The 25,171-nt window shown below is 44.0% G+C and overlaps 1 protein-coding gene across 5 annotated transcripts in view; it reads right to left on the reverse strand.

Moving 5' to 3' along the window:
* Positions 1–25,171, reverse strand: part of dock5 (dedicator of cytokinesis 5) — a 94,465-nt gene that overhangs the window by 33,414 nt on the left and 35,880 nt on the right. For all 5 annotated transcript variants that reach the window (XM_061907243.1, XM_061907242.1, XM_061907244.1 and 2 more), the window contains 20 exons: positions 15,390–15,462; positions 14,797–14,939; positions 14,524–14,649; positions 14,286–14,410; positions 11,682–11,780; positions 9,787–9,859; positions 9,586–9,689; positions 9,259–9,439; positions 7,843–7,940; positions 7,632–7,721; positions 7,426–7,526; positions 7,172–7,306; positions 6,997–7,108; positions 6,675–6,745; positions 6,442–6,548; positions 6,158–6,294; positions 5,399–5,494; positions 4,367–4,465; positions 2,894–3,064; positions 2,685–2,785 (listed from right to left, as the gene is read on the reverse strand). In XM_061907243.1, the coding sequence (XP_061763227.1) occupies positions 2,685–2,785; positions 2,894–3,064; positions 4,367–4,465; positions 5,399–5,494; positions 6,158–6,294; positions 6,442–6,548; positions 6,675–6,745; positions 6,997–7,108; positions 7,172–7,306; positions 7,426–7,526; positions 7,632–7,721; positions 7,843–7,940; positions 9,259–9,439; positions 9,586–9,689; positions 9,787–9,859; positions 11,682–11,780; positions 14,286–14,410; positions 14,524–14,649; positions 14,797–14,939; positions 15,390–15,462 (2,242 nt within the window). The remainder of the gene's footprint in view (positions 1–2,684; positions 2,786–2,893; positions 3,065–4,366; positions 4,466–5,398; positions 5,495–6,157; positions 6,295–6,441; positions 6,549–6,674; positions 6,746–6,996; positions 7,109–7,171; positions 7,307–7,425; positions 7,527–7,631; positions 7,722–7,842; positions 7,941–9,258; positions 9,440–9,585; positions 9,690–9,786; positions 9,860–11,681; positions 11,781–14,285; positions 14,411–14,523; positions 14,650–14,796; positions 14,940–15,389; positions 15,463–25,171) is intronic.

Below are 25,171 nucleotides of genomic sequence, written 5' to 3' on the forward strand. Positions count from 1 at the left end.
TTGTTTGTGGCTGTACCAACCCTTCAAATGTGAAAAGGATACAACTTTCTTCGCAGTTCCTTGAGAGTTATTCAACAAGAGTGGAAAAGTGTAAGATTTGAGCAATAACGATGACAACAATGGCACACACCCCCAGTACAAGGCAGCAAAGTCAAAGCATGCACGGCTTTGCAGTCACCACTTGGTTAAAGGTTTGTTTTTGATATTTTTAATATACTTTACTTGTTTAGTGTATCTCCTTCAAGTATTATCTTGATATTATTTGTATTTGAAGAGAAACCAGAAATGTTGTTTTTGCCCGATAAAAGTGACTTCTGATTTGTTTTCTCTTTTATCTTTGTTTCTGCTGAGCTTGTATTCCATCCCACTAAAGCAGTCCGAGTAACAATGGACACTTTATGTTTTCAATGCACTTAAGTGTAATCCAAAGAGGGACGTGAAGCCCCCCCATTCTGCAGGCTCAGCGGTCCCTCCAATGTTGTCTTGTCTTGTACGGAGAATGACAAGACGTGGCTTTGGATGGAAGGTTTCCATAAGGTGTCCCCTCTTCTTTCTACACTTCTGCTAACTCTTTTCCAGCCTGTGGCTCAAAAGTAACTGGACGCCATTACACATTTCCACAAACTACGGAACGGGGTGAGAGTCAAAGAAGTTAATCGCACGCAACGAAAATGATCGCTGTTAGAGGAACTTATAGTTAACACGTCATCGCGTTAACTTTGACAGCCATAGCCTTTACGTATCTACCCACTGCTCATTAGGTGTTCTCCAGTTTTGTTTCTGTTACCTCAGTCATTTAGACCACAGACTGATGAGAGTGTGAAATTAGCGTTCGGTAAAAAAGATTAAAACAAGGCTTGCCTAGTTGTGTCGACTTGGATGCACTTGTTGTAGTTATTTGGTATGTTTAAGTTGTTCTTGTCTTTTGCACACAGCAAGATGTAAGCTATACGCTTGCTAGCCTTAGCAGAGCTTCCCATCACTCATTAACTTAGCTGAAACTCTCCACATAGACTCGGGCAAGCAAATAGAAGAGTGTGGCTGCTGATGAGCCATCTCATGGTCCTCCTAAAAAAAAAAAAACTAGCTCAAGTTCTGTGTGGAAGCATTTTACAGTCTGTCAGTTTTGCAGATATAAACCAAAGTGATATGTAACCTGTGCAAAAATCAGAGGTACAAAACATCTGTCAACATCTACAGACATCCTCTCCTGGTACTGTAGACCAAACCCCCACCAACACCAAATCATCAAGTTCTGCCCCTGCAAGTCAGCTTCAATCAGCTGTATTGGCAACAACCCAAGCACCTCACTGTAAAGCAACTAACAAACACAAAGGGAAAAATGATGTGCATTGGCCTGACTCAGTAGTAGAGAAAAAAAGTTTATGCTACCTTCTCAATGTGGGTACAACAAAACATCAACCAATATTGCATGTCCATAATTATTATAATGGATACTTAAAGAATACTTACACTGTGATGGAAATTACAAGTGTAACGCAAAAAAGCCTATTTGAATTTTACTGGAATAATTTCCCCCTCATAAAAGACAAATGCCAGCTGCTTTGCACACCTGGAGTATAGTGCACATAGAGAAAAAGGAGTCCCAGAAAAGAAACTAACAACTAACAGTCTCGTTCTTACGACAGAATATACATTTAATGCTAGCTACTTCTAGCTATCCAAAATGCAGTTATTAGTTAACAACATAAAAATGAGGCTTCACGGTGGCAGAGGGGTTAGTGCGTCTGCCTCACAGTACGAAGTTCCTGCAGTCCTGGGTTCAAATCCAGGCTCGGGATCTTTCTGTGTGGAGTTTGCATGTTCTCCCCGTGACTGCGTGGGTTCCCTCCGGGTACTCCGGCTTCCTCCCACTTCCAAAGACATGCACCTGGGGATAGGCCCCTCCCACCTCCAAAGACATGCACCTGGGGATAGGCCCCTCCCACCTCCAAAGACATGCACCCGGGGATAGGTTGATTGGCAACACTAAATTGGCCCTAGTGTGTGAATGTGAGTGTGAATGTTGTCTGTCTATCTGTGTTGGCCCAGCGAGGAGGTGGCGACTTGTCCAGGGTGTACCCCGCCTTCCGCCCGATTGTAGCTGAGATAGGCGCCAGCGCCCCCCGCCACCCCAAAAGGGAATAAGCGGTAGGAAATGGATGAACATAAAAATGAATGTACATGTTACGTATAACTTCTTTACACCCCAAAAGCTGTAAGAGGGTGAGATGTCATGCTTAATAAAGTTGGCACTAGCTCCAGGCATCTGCAGAAGGGTTGCAAACAGCCCAGATGTAAATTGTTTTTCTCTATTTTAAACTAAGTTACAAAGTGAAAGCGTTAAGCAATTTAACACAAAAAGATGATTGCAATGAGGTTGTTAGGTCCAGTTCTAAACTTTTATAAGTCCAGAAGGTATGGGAACATTAGCTGTGGCTTGCATCCTGCAAAGCAAAAAAATCAAAGCCATAGTAGTGGATGGACAATCATTTGGTTGTGTTGTGCATGTGATGTCCACTAATTGAGGGTTAAGTCGAGCAGTGCTAGCAAATGAGCTCAAAGCCACGGGCTGACAACTTTGTGTCCTTAAGGTGTCAAGGAGTGAGTGAGCTTTACACAACTTGGTATCGCACAGCAAAAGTAGATGGCATGAGTTACAAAAATGAATACAAAGATCTTACTTGTTCAAGATCTTGTTGCGTTTCTCTTGGGAGAAAGATTCCAGTTGAAGTGTCTTATGAGTGAGGAATGCCACCGTCAGATGAAAGTAATTATTCCAAAGCTGTGAACGGTGCAGATATTTCAAATAATTGTCATAAAATTGCCTCATCAGAAAATTAACAAGATGTTTGAATGCAAACCAAGCAACACTGTCAAAGGCAAAACACACCTGTAGTTGAAAATGTGCCTGGTCCAAAAAATACATGTTGAGGACATCAGAGTACTGGCTGATGGCCCTCAGAAAGACCTGCATCTGGACCAGGTTCATGATCATCCAGTCAGCAGGAAAGACTTTCCCCATGAGGTCCTTGAACATGATGAATGTCTCCATGAGGAAGTCCTGAGAACAAGAACAATAATTCTGAGTGTGCTCCAATCTGAGAAACATGTTACATCCAAAAGTTGGCATTGCTGCCTGTCAAGGACCAATCATGTGTTCATCGTTTTCTGTGATAAAGACGCACTGGCATCCTCGTCATGACATCGCTGTCAACATTTGGACTATCTGGCCTGGAATAAAGTCCGGTATAGCTCGGTTGGTAGAGCGGCCGTGCCAGCAACTTGAGGGTTGCAGGTTCGATCCCAGCTTGTACCATCCTAGTCACTGCCGTTGTGTCTTTGGGCAAGACACTTCACCCACCTGCTCCCAGTGCCACCCACACTGGTTTTAAATGTAACTTAGATATTGGCTTTCACTATGTAAAGCGCTTTGAGTCACTTGAGAAAAGCGCTATATAAATATAATTCACTTCACTTCACTTTTGCTGTCCAGTTGTTTCAGTGACGCCTGATTTGCTGCGAGGCGTGATCGCCACGGCGACAGACTCTTTCCCTTTTTATTCAAGTTAATGTGTCCATTTCCACCGCCAGCTGTACGGCGCCGCCATGGCGTTGTCGTTCCGGATCCATGCCATAAATGCACTCAAAGCTTCTATTTTAGCCAGTCGCTGCAAACTCGCTGGATCAATTCAGTGTTGGACAGAAAGTCATGCACAAACACTAAATTAATGATCCCTTTTATTCTCAGGGCAAATTGGATTTCACACTCTGACACGTCCTGATGGGCGGGGACGGACATGAAGTAAACTTGTCAAAGGTTGTCAGACGTAATTTCACACTGCTCACCCAGATCCTGATTCTAAAGGTCCAAAATTAAAGAATAATATACAGGCATATCCCTGGCAGCTATGTGCGCATATGTGTCAAATGCAGGGTGATTGGGGGCTCGGGGAAGCAGGAGCGTGCTTCGTGGCACTTGTGTGCATGTGTGTGTGTGTGTGTGTGTGTGTGTGTGTACAACGCTTTCTAGGGATGATGTTGCTGTTGTGTTGTTACTTAAAAAAAAAAAGAGAGGTGTCGTTCTGCAAGGCAAAACATTTACGAGTAAAGTCAAGTCAATGCCGTCCCAGACGTGGCCGTTTGTGAGTATTGATGGACAGCAAAGCTGGAGACCTTCTGCAGTGTTGACTTAATCACATAATTGTGCGTGGATTCGCCAGATCTTGTAAAAGTGTACGATATTAACAGAACAGCGTTGGGGATTGCTGACGGCAGATAGAAGTTAGGTTTTGCTGGTGTTCTGCATCCTGTGGACATGAGTGGTGAGAGCTGTGTTTGTAGCTGGCAAGAGCAGAATACTTACCATGATGTCCTGCCTGGTTTTAAAGGTGCCGATATAGTGTGCATAATGCATGTCATCCATCTGCTTCAGGATAGCTGTCATGCAGGCTAAATAGTGACCCTGCCAAAGAAATAATACTTAAATCAATTCACAACAAAACACCAACACATAACATTTAAGGCACCTGTTGTATTTTGTATTTTAGCAAATATAAACAAGTGTTAATATGTTGTTCCATCTCCCTTTGTATTCCTTCAAGCAAATACAGATTAAACTAAAAAAAAAAATCATTATATTGTGCAAAAAAATGGAAAATGGGTTATACTTGTATAGCGCTTTCCTACATTTTTTAAGGAACTCAAAGCGCTTCGACACTATTTCCACATTCACACACTGATGGAGGGAGCTGCCATGCAAGGCGCTAACCACCACCCATCAGGAGCAAGAATGAAGTGTCTTGCTCAAGGACACAATTGACATGACTAGAATGGCAAAGGTGGGGATTGAACCAGCAACCCTCAGATTGCTGGCACGGCCACTCTCCCAACTTTGCCACGCCGTCCCCTAAAAGTTGGTATGTTCCGGTAATTAGATTTACAAAGTGAAATTAACATATGAAATAGCTCATAAAATGCACCTCAAGATATATGGAGTCTTCTTTTGCTATAAAGTTGATGATTGTGGCTTCCAGCTTATAAAAACCTGGAATTGAAAGTCTCAGAAAATTTGGGGGTTTCACAAACTGAAACAATTATCATCAAAAACTTAAGAAATAAAGGCTCAACATATTCCACTTTGCATGTAATAAGTTTATGTCACATATTAGTTTCACATTTGAAGTTCAGTTATGTTTGATATGAATGACTTTTACACGATAATAGGTTTATTTTCTTTTTTTTACCTGTACAGTTTTGAAATGCTTCTATAGACTCGTTATGGCTAAGAATGTCATTGATTTGATTTGAAGCTGCTTTATTTCCAGGGTGGAATAATTATACAGTATTTAGCATTTTCTCTATTTTGCACAAGACCTTATTGTGTACATGTACTTACAATGAGGAGGGAGGACTTGTCCATGCTGATGACACTGCGATTAACCCTGCGAAGAAGCCGCTCCATGATCAGCTGAACATGCCCCCTGGTTGGACCCTGCACACACATACATGGAGGCTTTTTTTGGGAAGGCACATTAGTTCAGCGCAAGTACTAAATTTGCCTAGCAGTCAGACAAGAGTGGAAAATAATAATTACAAGATCACAACATAAGCTAGAAACTGTAATTCCCTCTGAAAATGGTGTCCTGACAGTAGAGGCAGAATATGCGTGTATGTGCAATTAAATGATGAAGGGGTTGTACTTGTAGAGCACTTTTCTACCTTCAAGGTACTCAAAGCGCTTTGACACTACTTCCACATTCACACACTGATGGAGGGAGCTAACCAGCACCCATCAGGAGCAAGGGTGAAGTGTCTTGCTCAGGACACAACGGACGTGACGAGGTTGGTACTAGGTGGGGATTGAACCAGGGACCCTCGGGTTGCGCACGGCCACTCCCCCACCGTGCCACGCCGTCCCTAATTGTTTGTCTTTCAGTAGTCAAACAATAGGAAGAAAACATTGTTTTTACATATTCAACAGCATTGAGGCTGAATTATTTAGTGGATCCGCAAGACTTTTACTATACAGCCTGTTCATGTTTAGTGTCTTCTATCTGTGTCGGTGTAAACCTTGGCCCTGTATGCATGTGATCTTGTTTTAACGAGATGCTTCTGAAACTCTCCTACTTTCATCTGTGTTAACATGAGCAATTACCACATCCTTGCGATCCAAAATGTCCAAGACGGTGCTAAGCAGTTGGACACAGGCCTCGTAGTCGGGCTTACAGGAGTGGTCATCCAGCTGCCCGCTCAGCTGGTCAGCGACGAGTGGCAGCAGCACATCTCGACAATCTGTGGGGACAAAAGGAGAGAAAAAGTGGTGACAGAATGACACATTTCTATTTCCTAGAGGAGATGTGACAAAGTTGTATGTGAGCGCGTTTGCATTCCATTTAGTGGAAAATGCCACTATGTGGCTTCCAGCGTGCAAACTCCTACCTGGCTGCATGAAAAGGTCACTCTCCACTATTTTGCACATGCAGCCCAGCTTCTGACGCACCAGCTGAGAGTCAGGAATGCTCTCGATAAACTTTGAAAGCAGAATGCTGGAAGAACATATATTGTTACATTACACTCATAACATGTTGTTGACAAAAGGAAGGTAAAAAAAATCTAATCTGCTTGGAAATAAAAATGTCATTTCTAGCAGTGCAACCCTTCTAGAGAATTACCTTAGTTCCACAGGATCAAACACAGATTGGATGTCATTAATAATGCTGGGGAGGTATTTCAATATTGCCCCCTGAAAAACATTGAGTTGGTTGTGATCAAGTCAGAGCACGATAATATAAACAGTAAACTATGAAGGACTTCAAGTACAGCTTTTCCTCAACTTGCTGACAATAATATTGACCATTGTGAAACCATTTAATAACTTGATTAATCATATTTTATGACTGCATTTATTGGAAACTACTTTCTCCCTGCATGCATAGTGAAATACTTTCAAGCTTTGGATGGGTGTAAAAAAAACCTGTCAATGACATATCTGACCTTTATTTTCACTCCCTCATCCAGTGGTCTGTCCATGAGAGCGTTGAATGACAGGAAAAGAGAGCGAATTGAGTTGAAGAAGGCGTCGCCGTCTTCACTGTTGCCATAGAACCTGTCAAGACAGACGACATTACAAGACCTTCTTACCAGACAAAATTGGTCCTCACCTACCTACCTTAGGTAGAGGATGCGAGACTGGACAATAAACCTGAACAAATACTTAAGAGCCTTTAGTGCTGCATAGAGATTCTCAGTCAAGGCAGCCTCCTCTGCATGACCCACATAGTAGTTGAGCACTCTAGTTAGTTTCCTGAAAAAACACGCCTGACTTTAGTTCTGCTGCTAATCACACAATGAAGTATGTGGTGGATCAGATCAGAAGAAAACAGAACCTCATGTTGCAAACAACTGAAGGTGGGAGAGACTCACATGTACGCCAAAGTAGCACTGAAATGCTTGTTGATGTAGGTTTCAAGGACAGGGTTAAAGTGCTGGAACTTGATGTCGCCAATAAGTGTGATTATGAAAACCTAAAGAAACCAAAGAGATTCTCACATGAGCTCAATCTAGGGACATCCACTCTATGAACAAGTGGCATCTCATCATTGATGGTAAGAATTATAGCAAAAACTAACCAAAGCGTTGAACACCAGAGTGTCATAGGTATCTTTTTCTGAGGTGTCCATCATGATGTTGAACAGAGCATCAAGGGTGTCCTGAAGAAACTGTGAATAAAACAGAAACGTATTGTAAAAGTGGCATAATATAAAAATGGCACACAAATATATCTAATATACAGCAGCATCATCAACATGAAGTGTGACATTTGCAGTGCAGAGCACTCACTTTGACTATCTCCCCCCCTTCGACCTCCATCAGCCTCTGTAAGGTCTGCTCAAGATCTTTGGGGTTAGATCTCCAGTTCAACAGGCCAAGTAGGTCCACTAAAGATTATTAAAGATGTCAGTTAAAATTTAGAAGTATATGGATGAATATACTGTAAAGGGAAAGTAGTTGCAGAAGTTATTTGTGACAAAAGAGTATCTGTCGTTTGGGGAAAGTTAGACCTTGGACTTGCACAGACTAGTCAACTTTAAGAGTTAGATTGACACTAATGACGTGGTTTTGGCAGTAAACATTTTCTTTTGCATGGATGTGGAAGAGGTAGCCTCCGGAGTGCATTTGCGATTGGTTGTGTCTGCCTGCTGCGTGGTCCCTGACAAACAAGCTGTTTGCAATTAAGTGCAGTGCATTACACAACAGTCCTTTTTCATGCTTTTAACATGGCTAAGTAACATAACAATGACCGGCTATAGTTGTAATGCTTGTTCCGCTCCACCCGTATCAATGCAAAACTGCTGAGATTCGGGTAAATGGACACATGATTATTTTCTTCAAAGGAGGTAAAACGTTTGGACAAGCAGTGCAATTGTGGAGGCTGACACATTGCGAGTGGAAAGCAGCAGCGGCATTATCAGTCGTATTTGAGCGAGCCGCCACGGACACACACTCGGTGGAATTTAGAGTAGGCCGTATGTCAAGTTGATCTTAAAGCTGAGTTAAGAGTTGTTGTTGATATTCCTGCTATTGTCTGTGATTGATGTGCATGGCGTGTCTGTTGTCAGTCAATAAATGTTTTTATTTGTGATGAGGAAAAATATGGATGACATCATCTTTGAGTGGTCAACCTTAAAAGAATGAGAAGACGTGCAACACCTGGTGGAACCAGTATCTAACCAAAAGAGGTGGTAGAGCTGAAGCTGCTTCCATTTTGGTTGGACAGGATTAGAAACAAGCAGATCAGAGGAACAGCCCACGCAATTATGTCTGGGAGACAAAGTTAGAGATGCTTGTGACTATGTGGGAAGGGAAGACGACATAGATAAAATGATGCCGGATGTGGGGCTGCAAGGAGGAGAAGAAGGGGAAGACCAGATGGGAAGTTTCCAGATGCAAGTAGTAGGATGGACAGGGGAAGATGCAAAGGACACACGTAGCGACCCCTGATGGGACACCACAAGTAAAATATATAGGGAGCAAAAGTCAGAGTGTTTTATCCTTTGGAATGCAAATGACAGTAGCTCTAAAATCATGATGCATACATTCATGATAATCAACCTGTCCACAGCAGCTCAACTGTGTGTCGCTATCCATTTTACACGCCGTTTCATCTCCAAAATGACTTGTGGACGTCAGACATTTGACATGAATATCCAGATCACGGTTTAAACATTTGGAATTGAAAACAATATGCCATGCTACCATTCTGGGTGAGTTTAGTAGAGCAGGTAAGCGTGGCAATCTGGAAGCTGTCCTTGGTGACGGTGATCACTCCAGAATGGTGGAACTGCTTCCCCGTTTGCTTCTCCTTTTCTTCTACTTCAGCCCAGGTCCCTGGCAAGGTCAGATATACTTTTGCATCTTCTGTCTTTTTCACATCCACCTAAGAAGAAATGTGTCAAATAGGGGATGAGTCTTAATCCATTCAAGATTGAAAGGTTTCATGATAATGAACCTGCCCACTGTCAGTGCTGATATTTACTTACATTAACCCAATACACAAAAACATGAATCTGCACTTTGAACTACCTTGTAGACGATAGGTTCATGCCTTCCATCCCTCAGCGTCGTCCCGTCTCCTCTCATAAGACGGACAAAAGCCATACCAAAGGGTTTTTCTGATTTGTCCCTCGCTGAAGGATAACAGAGGAGCATCTGATGAGCTCTATTTCCCAAGATGGAGGGATCACACGTGGGTGTTGGTCATACAAATAAGTCACAGTGACTCACAGTCCTGAGATGATCTATGTCGAAACATCACCCTCAGGTGACAGCGGCACACGTCTTCGATGGGAATTGTCACCTTGTGGAGAACAAAAACTAATTACATCCAAAAATTAAGATTGCAAAATACATGACTAGATATGAATAACATGTGTTTTAAAGATGGCTTCTGACTCGTCAAGGTGATTTTATAACACACAGTGGGAGTAATTCTATTTGACAACCCAATTAAAATGAAGGAGTTTCATGCTCGAACTTACATGACGGCCCAAGACTAGTGCTTCAACATATACTGACCTACAAATCATTGCGGATAAACAATATTCTTGTCAATAGTATTTTGGGCCAAATTAACCACTAATGCAATAATAATACATACCAATAATAATAATAATACTACAAGTATACCTTTTCAAATGCAAAAAATTTATTTCTCATAAATTTTAAAATTTGAATTGAATTATATTTATATAGCGCTTTTCTCTGGTGACTCAAAGCGCTTTACATAGTGAAACCCAATATCTAACTTACGTTTAAACCAGTGTAGGTGGCACTGGGAGCAGGTGGGTAAAGTGTCTTGCCCAAGAACACAACGGCAGTGACTAGGATGGCAGAAGCGGGAATCGAACCAGCAACCCTAAAGTTGCTGGTACGGCCACTCTACCAACCGGGCTATACCGCCCCAATTCAATTTTGGAATTGTAACTTGAATGTAAACTTTTAAATCTCAAAATCAAACAGATAAATCATTTCAAAGAAAATACTGTCTGTTCGCAAAAGTTTGCAACCCAAAGCAAATGAAAGAGGTTTGGTCTGTTAAGGAGGCGGTGGTGCGCCCTCAAATACACACAAGCAAAACAATAAAAAAGACGACTAAATAAAGTATTGACGCACTTCCATATTGAACATGTAGGCCAAGGTCTAGTTGGACATTACTTCACTGACACTCAACTTTAAAAACAAAATGCAGAGTATCAATATAAACACTACAGTAAAAGCGGATGTTGAACAACTCGTATGCAAAAAAACTTTAGCTTGTCTGGCAGATTCAGAGCGAGGAACACCAACATGACAAATGTCGGTCAGAAGTTTGAAATGGCAGCTTGTCAACATTTGAATTACAGCAAGGTGGTTTTGCCGCTGGGCCTTAGGCCTGTCACACCTCCACCCTGCCTGTGGTGGACTTTTCATGGCAGGGGCGTCCTCTTCCCTGAGGCAGGCCTAAGCCTGACCGCATACCAGGAAAGGTTTTGCTGCAGGGTCTTCAGCTGGGGACCACCTCTCATTGATCTCTAGCTCCTTACAGTATTAAAGGGCATCATGTATTTGGCGACGCAGTGATTTGAACCCCACTTTATGTGAGCCCACACTACTTTGTTCACGCAGCACCTCAGCGTGTGCGCACTGTCCACACAAACGCTCCGCATCTGCTTTTCAAGGGAGAATGCAAGTTTGTCCTTCTCTCTTTTTTTTTTGTTGGCACAATTATTTCACAAATTTGGCAAACTGTCTCCTGAGTGTTGATAGTCTCAAAGGTTTAAAAGTAATATTGCCACACTGGTGCAGTGGTATTTGGTTGTGCGAACATGTTGTACTGCATTGTTGCAACTGTGTTTGTCACAGGCTAACTTGTTGCACTGTTTGATGCGAGCGACCCCCCCCCTCCACACAAAGACAAAGAATGATTGAGAAAAGTATTCACCCCCGTGTATTCATTCCCCTGTGGTACAAACACACGCAGCAGATGAAACCGTTGCAAAGAGTGAATGCTATAGAAGCCCGTAAACACGCATGCACATGGCGGGTATCAACACAAGAAAATTACCAACCTAAATAGTATTTATTGTTCAGTTAATTGACTTATTCGACATCAACCCCAGGCCTACCCATGACAAGCTTACCTTCACAGTCTCATTCCAACAAGGCTGCTTGACTTGGTAGTAAATGACGGACTTGTACTCTGTGATTCCATCGTAACCAGCGCCAGGAAATATTGCGCTCTAAGAAATGGGATTTGAAATGCAAATTAGTACATGTGACAGGAATAAGACAATTGGATATGGTAGCATTGATAGAAGCAGCAGATATACTTCTGTAGCTCTTCTGCACACCTAAAATGTGTTAGGGGTTATAAACTTCCCTGAGATGTTATTACTACAGTTGGAAGGCATTTGCACTTGACTTTAGAGCAGGGGTCATCAGCATTTTCCAGGCCAGGGACCCCAACACTGATGGAGAGTTGGAGCGTGGAGCGCCTATTTAAACATGTTGTGTACAACTCTCTTTTAAATGCCACTGCTCCTAAAAAGACACTTTTGTGCGAAACCCCCCTGTGCCTGCTTGTTGGAGAGACAGATGAATGCAGGTAGTCCTCGGGTTATTGCATTCCTAGAAGTTTTATTGTAAGTCTGATCTCATAGCTAAAATAAATATTATTATACTCCTAAGTTACTCAGTGGACACAAAACACATGAAGGACATTTAAAATACACAAACAAAAATATGAAATCCAATAATTGAATGATGCTATAATAAAAAGAGGACTACTAGTGTTCTTAGACAATTATTTCATTTAACTTTGTCACATTAGTGGGGTCTACTGTAGTTCCTTTAAAGGCCTACTGAAAGCCACTACTAGCCACCACGCAGTCTGATAGTTTATATATCAATGATGAAATATTAACATTGCAACACATGCCAATACGGCCGCTTTAGTTTACTAAATTGCAATTTTAAATTTCGCGCCGAAGCATCCTGCTGAAACGTCACGGCATGATGACGCCTGAACGTGACGTCACGCATTGTAGAGGACATTTTGTTCCAGCATCGTTCCCAGCTATTGAGTCGTCTGTTTTCATCACAAAATTCCACAGTATTCTGGACATCTGTGTTGCTGAATCTTTTGCAATTTGTTCAATGAATAATGGAGACGTCAAAGAAGAAAGCTGTAGGTGGGAAGCGGTGTATTGCGGCCGCCTTTAGCAACACAAACACAGCCGGTGTTTCATTGTTTACATTCCCGAAAGATGACGGTGAAGCTTTATTATGGAACAGAGTGGTCAAGCGAACACGGTTGGATTGGACCACACCCACCAAGTACAGTGTATTATGAGCGATCATTTCAAAAGATCGTGTTTCGAAGAGGGTCCCTTGCGAAGGGCAAAGATGGACATCGCCACCACCCGTCGACTGGTGCTGAAGAAAGGTGTGGAGCCGACTTTCAGGTTGTACAGGTACGACCATATAATCTCACTAAAACACTAGTAACACAATAAGCACATAAGGTATTTTCCACAATTATCCTCGTAAATTTGTCCAATAACATCTGAATCGCTCACACTGTATAGTATTTTTTTTCCCTAGTCCTTCACTCTCACTTTCCTCATCTACGAATCTTTCATCCTCGCTCAAATTAATGGGGAAATCGTCGCTTTCTCAGTCCGAATCGCTCTCGCTGCTGGTGGCCATGATTGTAAACAATGTTCAGATGTGAGGAGCTCCACAACCCGTGACATCACGCGCACATCGTCTGCTACTTCCGGTACAGGCAAGGCTTTTTTATCAGCACCAAAAGTTGTGAACTTTATCGTGGATGTTCTCTACTAAATCTTTTCCGCAAAAATATGGCAATATCGTTAAATGATGAAGTATGAGACATAGAATGGAGCTGCTATCCCCCTTTAAATAAGAACATCTCATTTCTGTAGGCCTTTAACCTATATTGCTGTCTTTTGTACCTTCTTCAAATATTCTGTCAGGATAAGCTTCTCATCTCCTCCCAGATCTTGTAATGGGACACCAAATCCATGACCACTCTAGCTTTCATTAACATTAATACTATTTGTCTTTACAGACCATCACTTTCTCGATATTCAAGAACTAAGGAAGAAATGCCTGGAGGGCCCTTTCTCTTCTCTGAGGTTCTATGTTGCTCATTTTAACTTCTGTGTCACAGTACTGCAGAGGAGACATGAAGTCTGTAAAGTTAAGTAAAAAGTAAGACACAGTAACTGTGTGAGCTGGCGGACTCAAGTCATGCATGTAGCGTAGTGGCACACACACACACACACACACACACACACACACACACACACACACACACACACACACACACACACACACACACACACACACACACACACACACACACACACTTCTGTCGCAAAGGACTTCCATTTTGCGGTTCTGGAGTGACTCTTATGTCAATGGCCCATTTATCTGTTCACTAAAGTGTGTGGCATTAATTATCATGTGTATTTAAAGACATTCAAATGAGGGAAAACAATTTGCTGGTGGAATATGAAAGTTGTTTTCCTTTTTTAAGCAAAAGGCTACTCAAGCAAAGTAGCACCGCGTCCCTTTAATTATTGAGGTTACTAGAAGAGAAGTTAGCCTCCAACAACTTGCCTTGTCCTTTTAAACATCATCCCTATTGTAGAGGGAATACTTTCAAGTGGATTAGTGATTTGAGAAAGCTGTGATTCATGTGTCGAGGAGGTGGTTACCTCCATGGCATTGCCTTCATCGTCGTGCACACTCAACATGACTTCTACGTTCTTGGGCGTCTTCTTTTTACCGCGGTCAAACTCCCCCTGCAGCAAAGTTACGTAGATGTCGTTCCTCACGTTTCCTGGAGAATGGAGAGCAAAAGATCAGGTAAATGTGCCATGAATGTTTGTTCCCTTCTTTTTGTGGTCCCGTCGGCAATGAGAAGAAATGTCGAGCAACAAAGACTTAAGTCACCTGGGAGGATGATTTCTGGAAAGCCCATTTTCCTGACTATAGCTGTGCTGCGGTCCACAAAGTGAGGGTAGTCCTTTCTGACCTGAGCAAGATCCCCATGGAGCAGTTTCAGGGTCACAAACAATCCTGCCAACAAACAGGAAAAGAAGTTCAACGAGGCAGACAGCAAAAAGCGACACACACATGATTTATTTGCCTGAAAACAAAAAGGTCAATCTGGAAGGACCCTCTAAAATCACAGGGGATAGAAACTGTGTGAGTGTTTCATTTTACCCTGGCCCTTGTGGTTGACCTCCCTCGTGGCAATGACTTTGTTGAAAACCGCAGTAAGTGGCTCATTCTCTCCTATGACTCGAGACGGGATGAGGGGCGACATGATGAGCTGCCTCTGACGGATGTAGGTCTCCATTGCTATCCTGGAAAAGTGCATCAGGGTGAAAAAGCAGCAGCCAACCTCATGATTGATGACAAACAAAAGAAAAGAAAAGGCTTTCTGGAATGTTGTGCTTAGTATTAACAATTTGGGACTTCCATCAAATCACTATTTGTTTGCGGAAAGACCGTCACCCACGCCACAGATCTGCATAGTCATAACAAAAAGGCTTTTTCTTCCAAGAGTTCTAAAAGTCAACATTTTTCAAGAATTTTGTGGCGTGAACCTAAAACAAATATTGAAACAGCAACACTTTCACCATCATTTGGGAAGAGTACAAGCAACACTGTGCAGGCACATTGGAAACTTGTCTCCTTGTTTCTAATTGTTTGATCAAGTCAATGTTGTTTGGCATCTTTTCCATCAGCACTTTTCCTGTGACATTCTAACACAAACATTGCTACAAGAAGTGTGACCAAATCCAAACACTCACTGCTGAAAAGGGATGAAATGTTGTTTGTCCTCGTCGTCTGTTTTGCCATGAGCGATATCTGTTATGTCCATCACTGCAACGGCAAAAACATGACAGAGTGAAATAGACTGCCCGGGACAGGCTGGCTTTGTAGAAGCATGAATTCTCAAATAAAAAACAACTGCACATCTCAACAGCACTTAGGACAGGGTTGAAGGTGTCATACAATACAAACACACCTGCACTGCTTTAAAAAGGACAACAAAAATGATATACAAAGACTGATCTTTGTCTTATTATTGCACCTCCACACAGTCATCCATTTTTTACCGCTTGTCCCTTTCGGGGTCGCGGGGGGGCTGGAGCCTATTGGAGATGCTCTTGGGCCAACACAGACAGACAACATTCACACACTGAGGCCAATTTTCTGTTGCCTATCAACCTATACCCAGGTGCATGTCTTTGGAGGTGGGAGGGGCCTATCCCCAGGTGCATGTCTTTGGAAGTGGGAGGGGCATATCCCCAGGTGCATGTCTTTGGAGGTGGGAGGGGCCTATCCCCAGGTGCATGTCTTTGGAAGTGGGAGGGGCCTATCCCAAGGTGCATGTCTTTGGAGGTGGGAGGGGCCTATCCCCAGGTGCATGTCTTTGGAGGTGGGAGGGGCCTATCCCCAGGTGCATGTCTTTGGAGGTGGGAGGGGCCTATCCCCAGGTGCATGTCTTTGGAGGTGGGAGGGGCCTATCCCCAGGTGCATGTCTTTGGAGGTGGGAGGGGCCTATCCCCAGGTGCATGTCTTTGGAGGAGGGAGGGGCCTATCCCCAGGTGTTTGTCTTTGGAGGGGGAGGGGCCTATCCCCAGGTGTTTGTCTTTGGAGGTGGGAGGGGCCTATCCCAGGTGCATGTCTTTGGAGGTAGGACGGGCCCCATCCCCAGGTGCATGCCTTTGGAGGTGGGAGGGGCCTATCCCCAGGTGCATGTCTTTGGAGGTGGGAGGGGCCTATCCCCAGGTGCATGTCTTTGGAGGTGGGAGGGAGCCGGTCAGAAACCAGGCAGTCACGGGGAGAACATGCAAACTCGAACCAAGGACCTTCTTGCTGTGAGGCATAAGTACCACCCACCGCTCCACCGTGCTGCCTGTGTTATGACTTAGTGATTAGTTATCAACATCATACTTAGTTATTCCATTATAACATGTTCAGTTATCTGGTACTTCTATCCATCCATTTTCTATTGCTTGTCCCTCTCAGGTCCCGGATGTCCCACCCTGGACAAGTCGCAGGGCCAACACAGACAACATTCACTTCAGGCTAAAAAAAAAATTAAAATGTGTAGTTTTTTTGGTTTGTTTAGCTTATTTGTAGAATGTAACTTTGCAAATGGGCTAAAACTCATGACTCCCACAAGTCCAAGGGCTGGGCTGCACCCTGGTGGAGGTGGCCTGTATGTCTGTTTCTAACTTCCTGCAGCAAATTGTCTTTTGTGAGCGCTTGTAAAGTATTTATTTAATTTGCATTGCAGAGTTCATTCAAGAAACACTTCTTGTCTTTTGCAATTAATGCAAATTGCGTGGAAACTTTGTATAGCTTTGTAACAAACCTGAGGATCTTTACCAATAAAATTCTAACACAAACACATTTAAGTTTGCACTCCAGGTATTTACAGTTTACGACTAAGGATATTAATGGTCAAATGTGAATCAAACATCAATCTTCTTGGCATTCTATGAGTGTTTTTGTCTTTGTGTGGAAAGGCGGGGCCGCTAGCATGCACACAACACAACAAGTTAGTGCGTGACGAACACAATAACGAACATGGAAAACAAAATGATCGCAAAACGTTTGGGAGACCAATTTTGAAGCTTTTCAGATGGAATTCTTTCCCATTCTTGCTTGACGCACAGCTTATGGAAAGATATAGCTCGGTTATTAGAGTGGCAATGCCAGCAACTTGAGGGTTCCAAGTTCGATTCCTGCTTCCACCATCCTGGTTACTGCCATTGTGTCCTTGGGCAAGACACTTTACCCACCTGCTCCCAGTGCCACTCACACTGGTTTAAATGTAACTTAGATATTGGGGTTCACTATGTAAAGCGCTTTGAGTCTGTAGAGAAAAGCGCTATATAAAAAAATTCACTTCACTTCACTTATGTTGTTCAACAGTCCGGGGTTTCCGTTGTGCTATTTTAGGCTTCATATTGCACCACACATTTTCAATGGGAGACAGGTCTGGACTACAGGCAGGCCAGTCTAGTACCCACACTCTTTTACAATGAAGCCACGCTGTTGTAATACGTGGCTTGGCAATTTCTTGCTGAAATAAGCAGGGGCGTCCATGATAACGTTGCTTGGATGACAACATATGTTGCTCCAAAAGCTGTATGTACCTTTCAGCATTAATGGTGCCTTCACAGATGTGTAAGTTAGCCATGCCTTGGGCACTAATACACCCCCATACCATCACACATGCTGACTACCACACTTTCACCCTACAACAATCACTAATACACCCCCATACCATCACACATGCTGACTACCACACTTTCACCCTACAACAATCACTAATACACCCCCATACCATCACACATGCTGACTACCACACTTTCACCCTACAACAATCACTAATACACCCCCATACCATCACACATGCTGACTACCACACTTTCACCCTACAACAATCACTAATACACCCCCATACCATCACACATGCTGACTACCACACTTTCACCCTACAACAATCACTAATACACCCCCATACCATCACACATGCTGACTACAACACTTTCACCCTACAACAATCACTAATACACCCCCATACCATCACACATGCTGACTACCACACTTTCACCCTACAACAATCACTAATACACCCCCATACCATCACACATGCTGACTACAACACGTTCACCCTACAACAATCACTAATACACCCCCATACCATCACACATGCTGACTACCACACTTTCACCCTACAACAATCACTAATACACCCCCATACCATCACACATGCTGACTACCACACTTTCACCCTACAACAATCACTAATACACCCCCATACCATCACACATGCTGACTACAACACTTTCACCCTACAACAATCACTAATACACCCCCATACCATCACACATGCTGACTACCACACTTTCACCCTACAACAATCACTAATACACCCCCATACCATCACACATGCTGACTACAACACTTTCACCCTACAACAATCACTAATACACCCCCATACCATCACACATGCTGACTACCACACTTTCACCCTACAACAATCACTAATACACCCCCATACCATCACACATGCTGACTACAACACTTTCACCCTACAACAATCACTAATACACCCCCATACCATCACACATGCTGACTACAACACTTTCACCCTACAACAATCACTAATACACCCCCATACCATCACACATGCTGACTACAACACTTTCACCCTACAACAACCACTAATACACCCCCATACCATCACACATGCTGACTACCACACTTTCACCCTACAACAATCACTAATACACCCCCATACCATCACACATGCTGACTACCACACTTTCACCCTACAACAATCACTAATACACCCCCATACCATCACACATGCTGACTACAACACTTTCACCCTACAACAATCACTAATACACCCCCATACCATCACACATGCTGACTACCACACTTTCACCCTACAACAATCACTAATACACCCCCATACCATCACACATGCTGACTACCACACTTTCACCCTACAACAATCACTAATACACCCCCATACCATCACACATGCTGACTACCACACTTTCACCCTACAACAATCACTAATACACCCCCATACCATCACACATGCTGACTACCACACTTTCACCCTACAACAATCACTAATACACCCCCATACCATCACACATGCTGACTACCACACTTTCACCCTACAACAATCACTAATACACCCCCATACCATCACACATGCTGACTACCACACTTTCACCCTACAACAATCACTAATACACCCCCATACCATCACACATGCTGACTACCACACTTTCACCCTACAACAATCACTAATACACCCCCATACCATCACACATGCTGACTACAACACTTTCACCCTACAACAATCACTAATACACCCCCATACCATCACACATGCTGACTACCACACTTTCACCTTACAACAATCACTAATACACCCCCATACCATCACACATGCTGACTACAACACGTTCACCCTACAACAATCACTAATACACCCCCATACCATCACACATGCTGACTACCACACTTTCACCCTACAACAATCACTAATACACCCCCATACCATCACACATGCTGACTACCACACTTTCACCCTACAACAATCACTAATACACCCCCATACCATCACACATGCTGACTACAACACTTTCACCCTACAACAATCACTAATACACCCCCATACCATCACACATGCTGACTACCACACTTTCACCCTACAACAATCACTAATACACCCCCATACCATCACACATGCTGACTACCACACTTTCACCCTACAACAATCACTAATACACCCCCATACCATCACACATGCTGACTACCACACTTTCACCCTAGAACCCCCATACCATCACACATGCTGACTACCACACTTTGTGCCTATGACTGTCCAGACGGTTATGCCCACAGTTTGCAAAAACAATTTGAAATGAGGACTCGTCAGACCACAGAACACTTTTCCACTTTGCATCAGTCCATCTTAGATGAGCTCAGGCCCAACGAAGCCGGCTGCATTTCTGGGTGTTGTTGATAAATGGCTTTTCGCTTTGCATAGTAGATTTTTAACTTGCCCTGACAGGCGAAGCGACCAACTGTAGTCACTGACAGTGGTTTTCTGAAGTCTTCCTGAGTCCATGTGGTGACATCCTTTACACACTGATGTTGCTTGTTGACGTCTGAGGGATCCAAGGTCACAGGCATTCAAAGTTGGTTTTGAGCCTTGCTGCTTACGTGCAGTGATTTCTCCAGATTCTCTGAACCTTTTGATGATATTACAGAGTGTAGATGGTGAAATCCCTAAATTCCTTGTCTCAATAGCTGGTTGAGAAATGTTGTTAAACAATTTGCTCAGGCATTTGTTGAAAAAGTGGTGACCCTCGCCCTGTCCTTGTTTGTGAATGAGTGAGCATTTCATGGAAACTGCTTTTATAGCCAATCATGGCACCCACCTAATCCCAATTAGTCTGTTCACCTGTGGGATTTTCCAAATAAGTATTTGATGAGCATTCTTCCACTGTCTCAGTCTTTTTTGCCACTTGTGCCAGCTTTTTTTAAACATGTTGCAGCCATCAAATTATAAATTGGCAAAAAAAAATGAAAGTTAAGTATCTTGTCTTTGCAGTCTATTCAATTGCATTTAAGTTGAAAAAGATTTAAACAACGTGATAACTTCACTGCTTTTGGGGTTTGTATTTTTATTCTCTGGCAGACCAACCAAGTGTGTATGAGCTGTGTAAAAAAGTAGAGTTACAATGCACACCACCACCTAACTCATAGCGCTAAATATATTTGGGGTGGTCCTAACGAAAGAACGTATGAGAAACAAATATTATTAATATGTTTATGGGCATTCGAAGTTAAACCATTTAATATTTTTTGGGGTTGTATTCAAAAATAATAAAAAATAAATACAGAATATACAGTTGCACTCCAAATTATTAAACCCATTGTAAATAATAAATACTTTCCAAATACTGCCAATAAACTTTCTACAGATGACTAGAATACAAACACTCAGATGTGTTGAGCTATTTAAACAGTTGTAGTTTTGTTGCTTCATTGTAACCTACAGCTAGTTTATAATTTTGCAAATACATAGAATTTCCAATAAGGGTTGAATGATTCGGGGTGAAACTCTGCATTGCTAAAAGAACAAATCAAATGTTGCGTTAAGACTTCAGCACTGGGCTATATACTGGACTATATACTGGACTATATACTGGACTATATACTGGACTATATACTGGGCTATATACTGGACTATTATACTGGACTATATACTGGACTATATACTGGGCTATATTCTGGACTATATACTGGACTATTATACTGGACTATATACTGGACTATATACTGGGCTATTATACTGGACTATATACTGGACTATATACTGGACTATATACTGGACTATATACTGGGCTATATACTGGACTATATACTGGACTATATACTGGACTATATACTGGACTATATACATACTGGACTATATACTGGACTATATACTGGACTATATACTGGACTGTATACTGGGCTATATACTGGACTATATACTGGACTATAAACTGGACTATATACTGGACTATTATACTGGACTATTATACTGGACTATTATACTGGACTATTATACTGGACTATTATACTGGACTATTATACTGGACTATATACTGGACTATAAACTGGACTATATACTGGACTATTATACTGGACTATATACTGGACTATTATACTGGACTATATACTGGACTATATACTGGACTATATATATACTGGACTATATACTGGACTATATACTGGACTATTATAACATTTGTGAGCAGACAAGTCTATAACCACAGATGGACTTTTATTCTGTGCACTCAGCTCTTCTGCAGGTTTAATCTAAAACACCTGCCTTTGTCAAAAATCAACAAGGAGTTATACTGGCACAGTATTTAACTTATGTTTGGAATTAAACAAAAACCAAATGGTGCAGTCTCTAGCTGACTTCAACTAATTCCATAACTTATTATCAACACAAAAACAGGTTAAGTAGCCAGAGGAATTTCAGTCCCTCTTACGGTTCAACATTCTTGTGTGTGCGTGTGTGTGTGTGTGTGTGTGTGTGTGTGTGTGTGTGTGTGTGTGGTCATTTGAGTGTAGAGCAGACTGGAAATATCTTAAGAACGCAAAACTGTCCTGCTTTATTGTCAAAGCCACATCTTGCACTCTAAAAAAAAAACTTTTGCTCCAGCAAGGACACTTTGTCTTTTATCACAGCAGAAAGCTAAATGAGTTTACTTTTGTCCCTCTCACATGAATTCATTCATTCACTAAGTGCTAACATACGGAAATTATGTTTACAGAATTGGAGTTTACGGTTAAGAAGCTCTCTGAGCTGCAACCTTATCGTGGTAGAGGAGTTTGCGTGTCCCAATGATCCTAGGAGCTATGTTGTCCGGGGGCATAAAGCCCCCTGGTAGGGTCTCCCAAGGCAAACAGGTTCTAGGTGAGGGATCAGACAAAGAGCAGCTCGAAGACCTTTATGAAGAAGAAACATCATGGACCCAGATTTCCCTCGCCCGGACGCGGGTCACCGGGGCCCCCCTCTGGAGCCAGGCCCGGAGGTGGGTCACGATGGCGAGCGCCTGGTGGCCGGGCCTGTTCCCATGGGGCCCGGCCGAGCACAGCCCGAAGAGGCAACGTGGGTCATCCCTCCAATGGGCTCACCACTCATAGGAGGGGCCATAGAGGTCGGGTGCATTGTGAGCTGGGCGGCAGCCGAAGGCAGGGCACTTGGCGGTCCGATCCTCGGCTACAGAAGCTAGCTCTTGGGACGTGGAACGTCACGTCACTGGGGGGGAAAGAGCCTGAGCTAGTGCGCGAAGTCGAAAAATTCCGGCTGGATATAGTCGGACTCACTTCGACGCACAGCAAGGGCTCTGGAACCAGTTCTCTCGAGAGGGATTGGACCCTCTTCCACTCTGGCGTTGCCGGCAGTGAGAGGCGACGGGCTGGGGTGGCAATTCTCGTTGCCCCCCGGCTCAAAGCCTGCACGTTGGAGTTCAACCCGGTGGACGAAAGGGTAGCCTCCCTCCGCCTTCGGGTGGGGGGACGGGTCCTGACTGTTGTTTGTGCTTATGCACCAAACAGCAGTTCAGAGTACCCACCCTTTTTGGGAACACTCGAGGGAGTACTGGAAAGTGCTCCCCCGGGTGATTCCCTTGTCCTACTGGGAGACTTCAACGCTCACGTTGGCAACGACAGTGAAACCTGGAGAGGCGTGATTGGGAAGAATGGCCGCCCCGATCTAAACCCGAGTGGTGTTTTGTTATTGGACTTTTGTGCTCGTCACAGTTTGTCGATAACAAACACCATGTTCAAACATAAGGGTGTCCATATGTGCACTTGGCACCAGGACACCCTAGGCCGCAGTTCCATGATCGACTTTGTAGTTGTGTCATCGGATTTGCGGCCTCATGTTATGGACACTCGGGTGAAGAGAGGGGCGGAGCTTTCTACCGATCACCACCTGGTGGTGAGTTGGCTGCGATGGTGGGGGAGGATGCCGGACAGACCTGGGAGGCCCAAACGCATTGTGAGGGTCTGCTGGGAACGTCTGGCAGAGTCTCCTGTCAGACAAAGTTTCAATTCCCACCTCCGGAAGAACTTTGAACATGTCACGAGGGAGGTGCTGGACATTGAGTCCGAGTGGACCATGTTCCGAACCTCTATTGTCGAGGCGGCTGATTGGAGCTGTGGCCGCAAGGTAGTTGGTGCCTGTCGGGGCGGCAATCCTAAAACCCCTTGGTGGACACCAGCGGTGAGGGATGCCGTCAAGCTGAAGAAGGAGTCCTATCGGGTTCTTTTGGCTCATAGGACTCCGGAGGCAGTGGACAGGTACCGACAGGCCAAGCTGTGTGCAGCTTCAGCGGTCGCGGAGGCAAAAACTCGGACATGGGAAGAGTTCGGGGAAGCTATGGAAAACGACTTCCGGACGGCTTCGAAGCGATTCTGGACCACCGTCCGCCGCCTCAGGAAGGGAAAGCAGTGCACTATCAACACCGTGTATGGTGCGGATGGTGTTCTGCTGACCTCGACTGCGGATGTTGTGGACAGGTGGAAGGAATACTTCGAAGACCTCCTCAATCCCACCAACATGTCTTCCTATGAGGAAGCAGTGCCTGGGGAATCTGTGGTGGACTCTCCTATTTCTGGGGCTGAGGTCGCTGAGGTAGTTAAAAAGCTCCTCGGTGGCAAAGCCCCAGGGGTGGATGAGACCCGCCCGGAGTTCCTTAAGGCTCTGGATGCTGTGGGGCTGTCTTGGTTGACAAGACTTTGCAGCATCGCGTGGACATCGGGGGCGGTACCTCTGGATTGGCAGACCGGGGTGGTGGTTCCTCTCTTTAAGAAGGGGGACCGGAGGGTGTGTTCCAACTATCGTGGGATCACACTCCTCAGCCTTCCCGGTAAGGTTTATTCAGGTGTACTGGAGAGGAGGCTACGTCGGATAGTCGAACCTCGGATTCAGGAGGAACAGTGTGGTTTTCGTCCTGGTCGTGGAACTGTGGACCAGCTCTATACTCTCGGCAGGGTTCTTGAGGGTGCATGGGAGTTTGCCCAACCAGTCTACATGTGCTTTGTGGACTTGGAGAAGGCATTCGACCGTGTCCCTCGGGAAGTCCTGTGGGGAGTGCTCAGAGAGTATGGGGTACCGGACTGTCTTATTGTGGCGGTCCGTTCCCTGTACGATCAGTGCCAGAGCTTGGTCCGCATTGCCGGCAGTAAGTCGGACACATTTCCAGTGAGGGTTGGACTCCGCCAAGGCTGTCCTTTGTCACCGATTCTGTTCATAACTTTTATGGACAGAATTTCTAGGCGCAGTCAAGGCGTTGAGGGGTTCCGGTTTGGTAACCGCAGGATTAGGTCTCTGCTTTTTACAGATGATGTGGTCCTGATGGCTTCATCTGACCGTGATCTTCAGCTCTCGCTGGATCGGTTCGCAGCCGAGTGTGAAGCGACTGGGATGGGAATCAGCACCTCCAAGTCCGAGTCCATGGTTCTCGCCCGGAAAAGG

This window comes from Nerophis ophidion, linkage group LG07 (assembly GCF_033978795.1).
Source record: "Nerophis ophidion isolate RoL-2023_Sa linkage group LG07, RoL_Noph_v1.0, whole genome shotgun sequence".
In the NCBI taxonomy this organism is placed as follows: domain Eukaryota; kingdom Metazoa; phylum Chordata; class Actinopteri; order Syngnathiformes; family Syngnathidae; genus Nerophis; species Nerophis ophidion.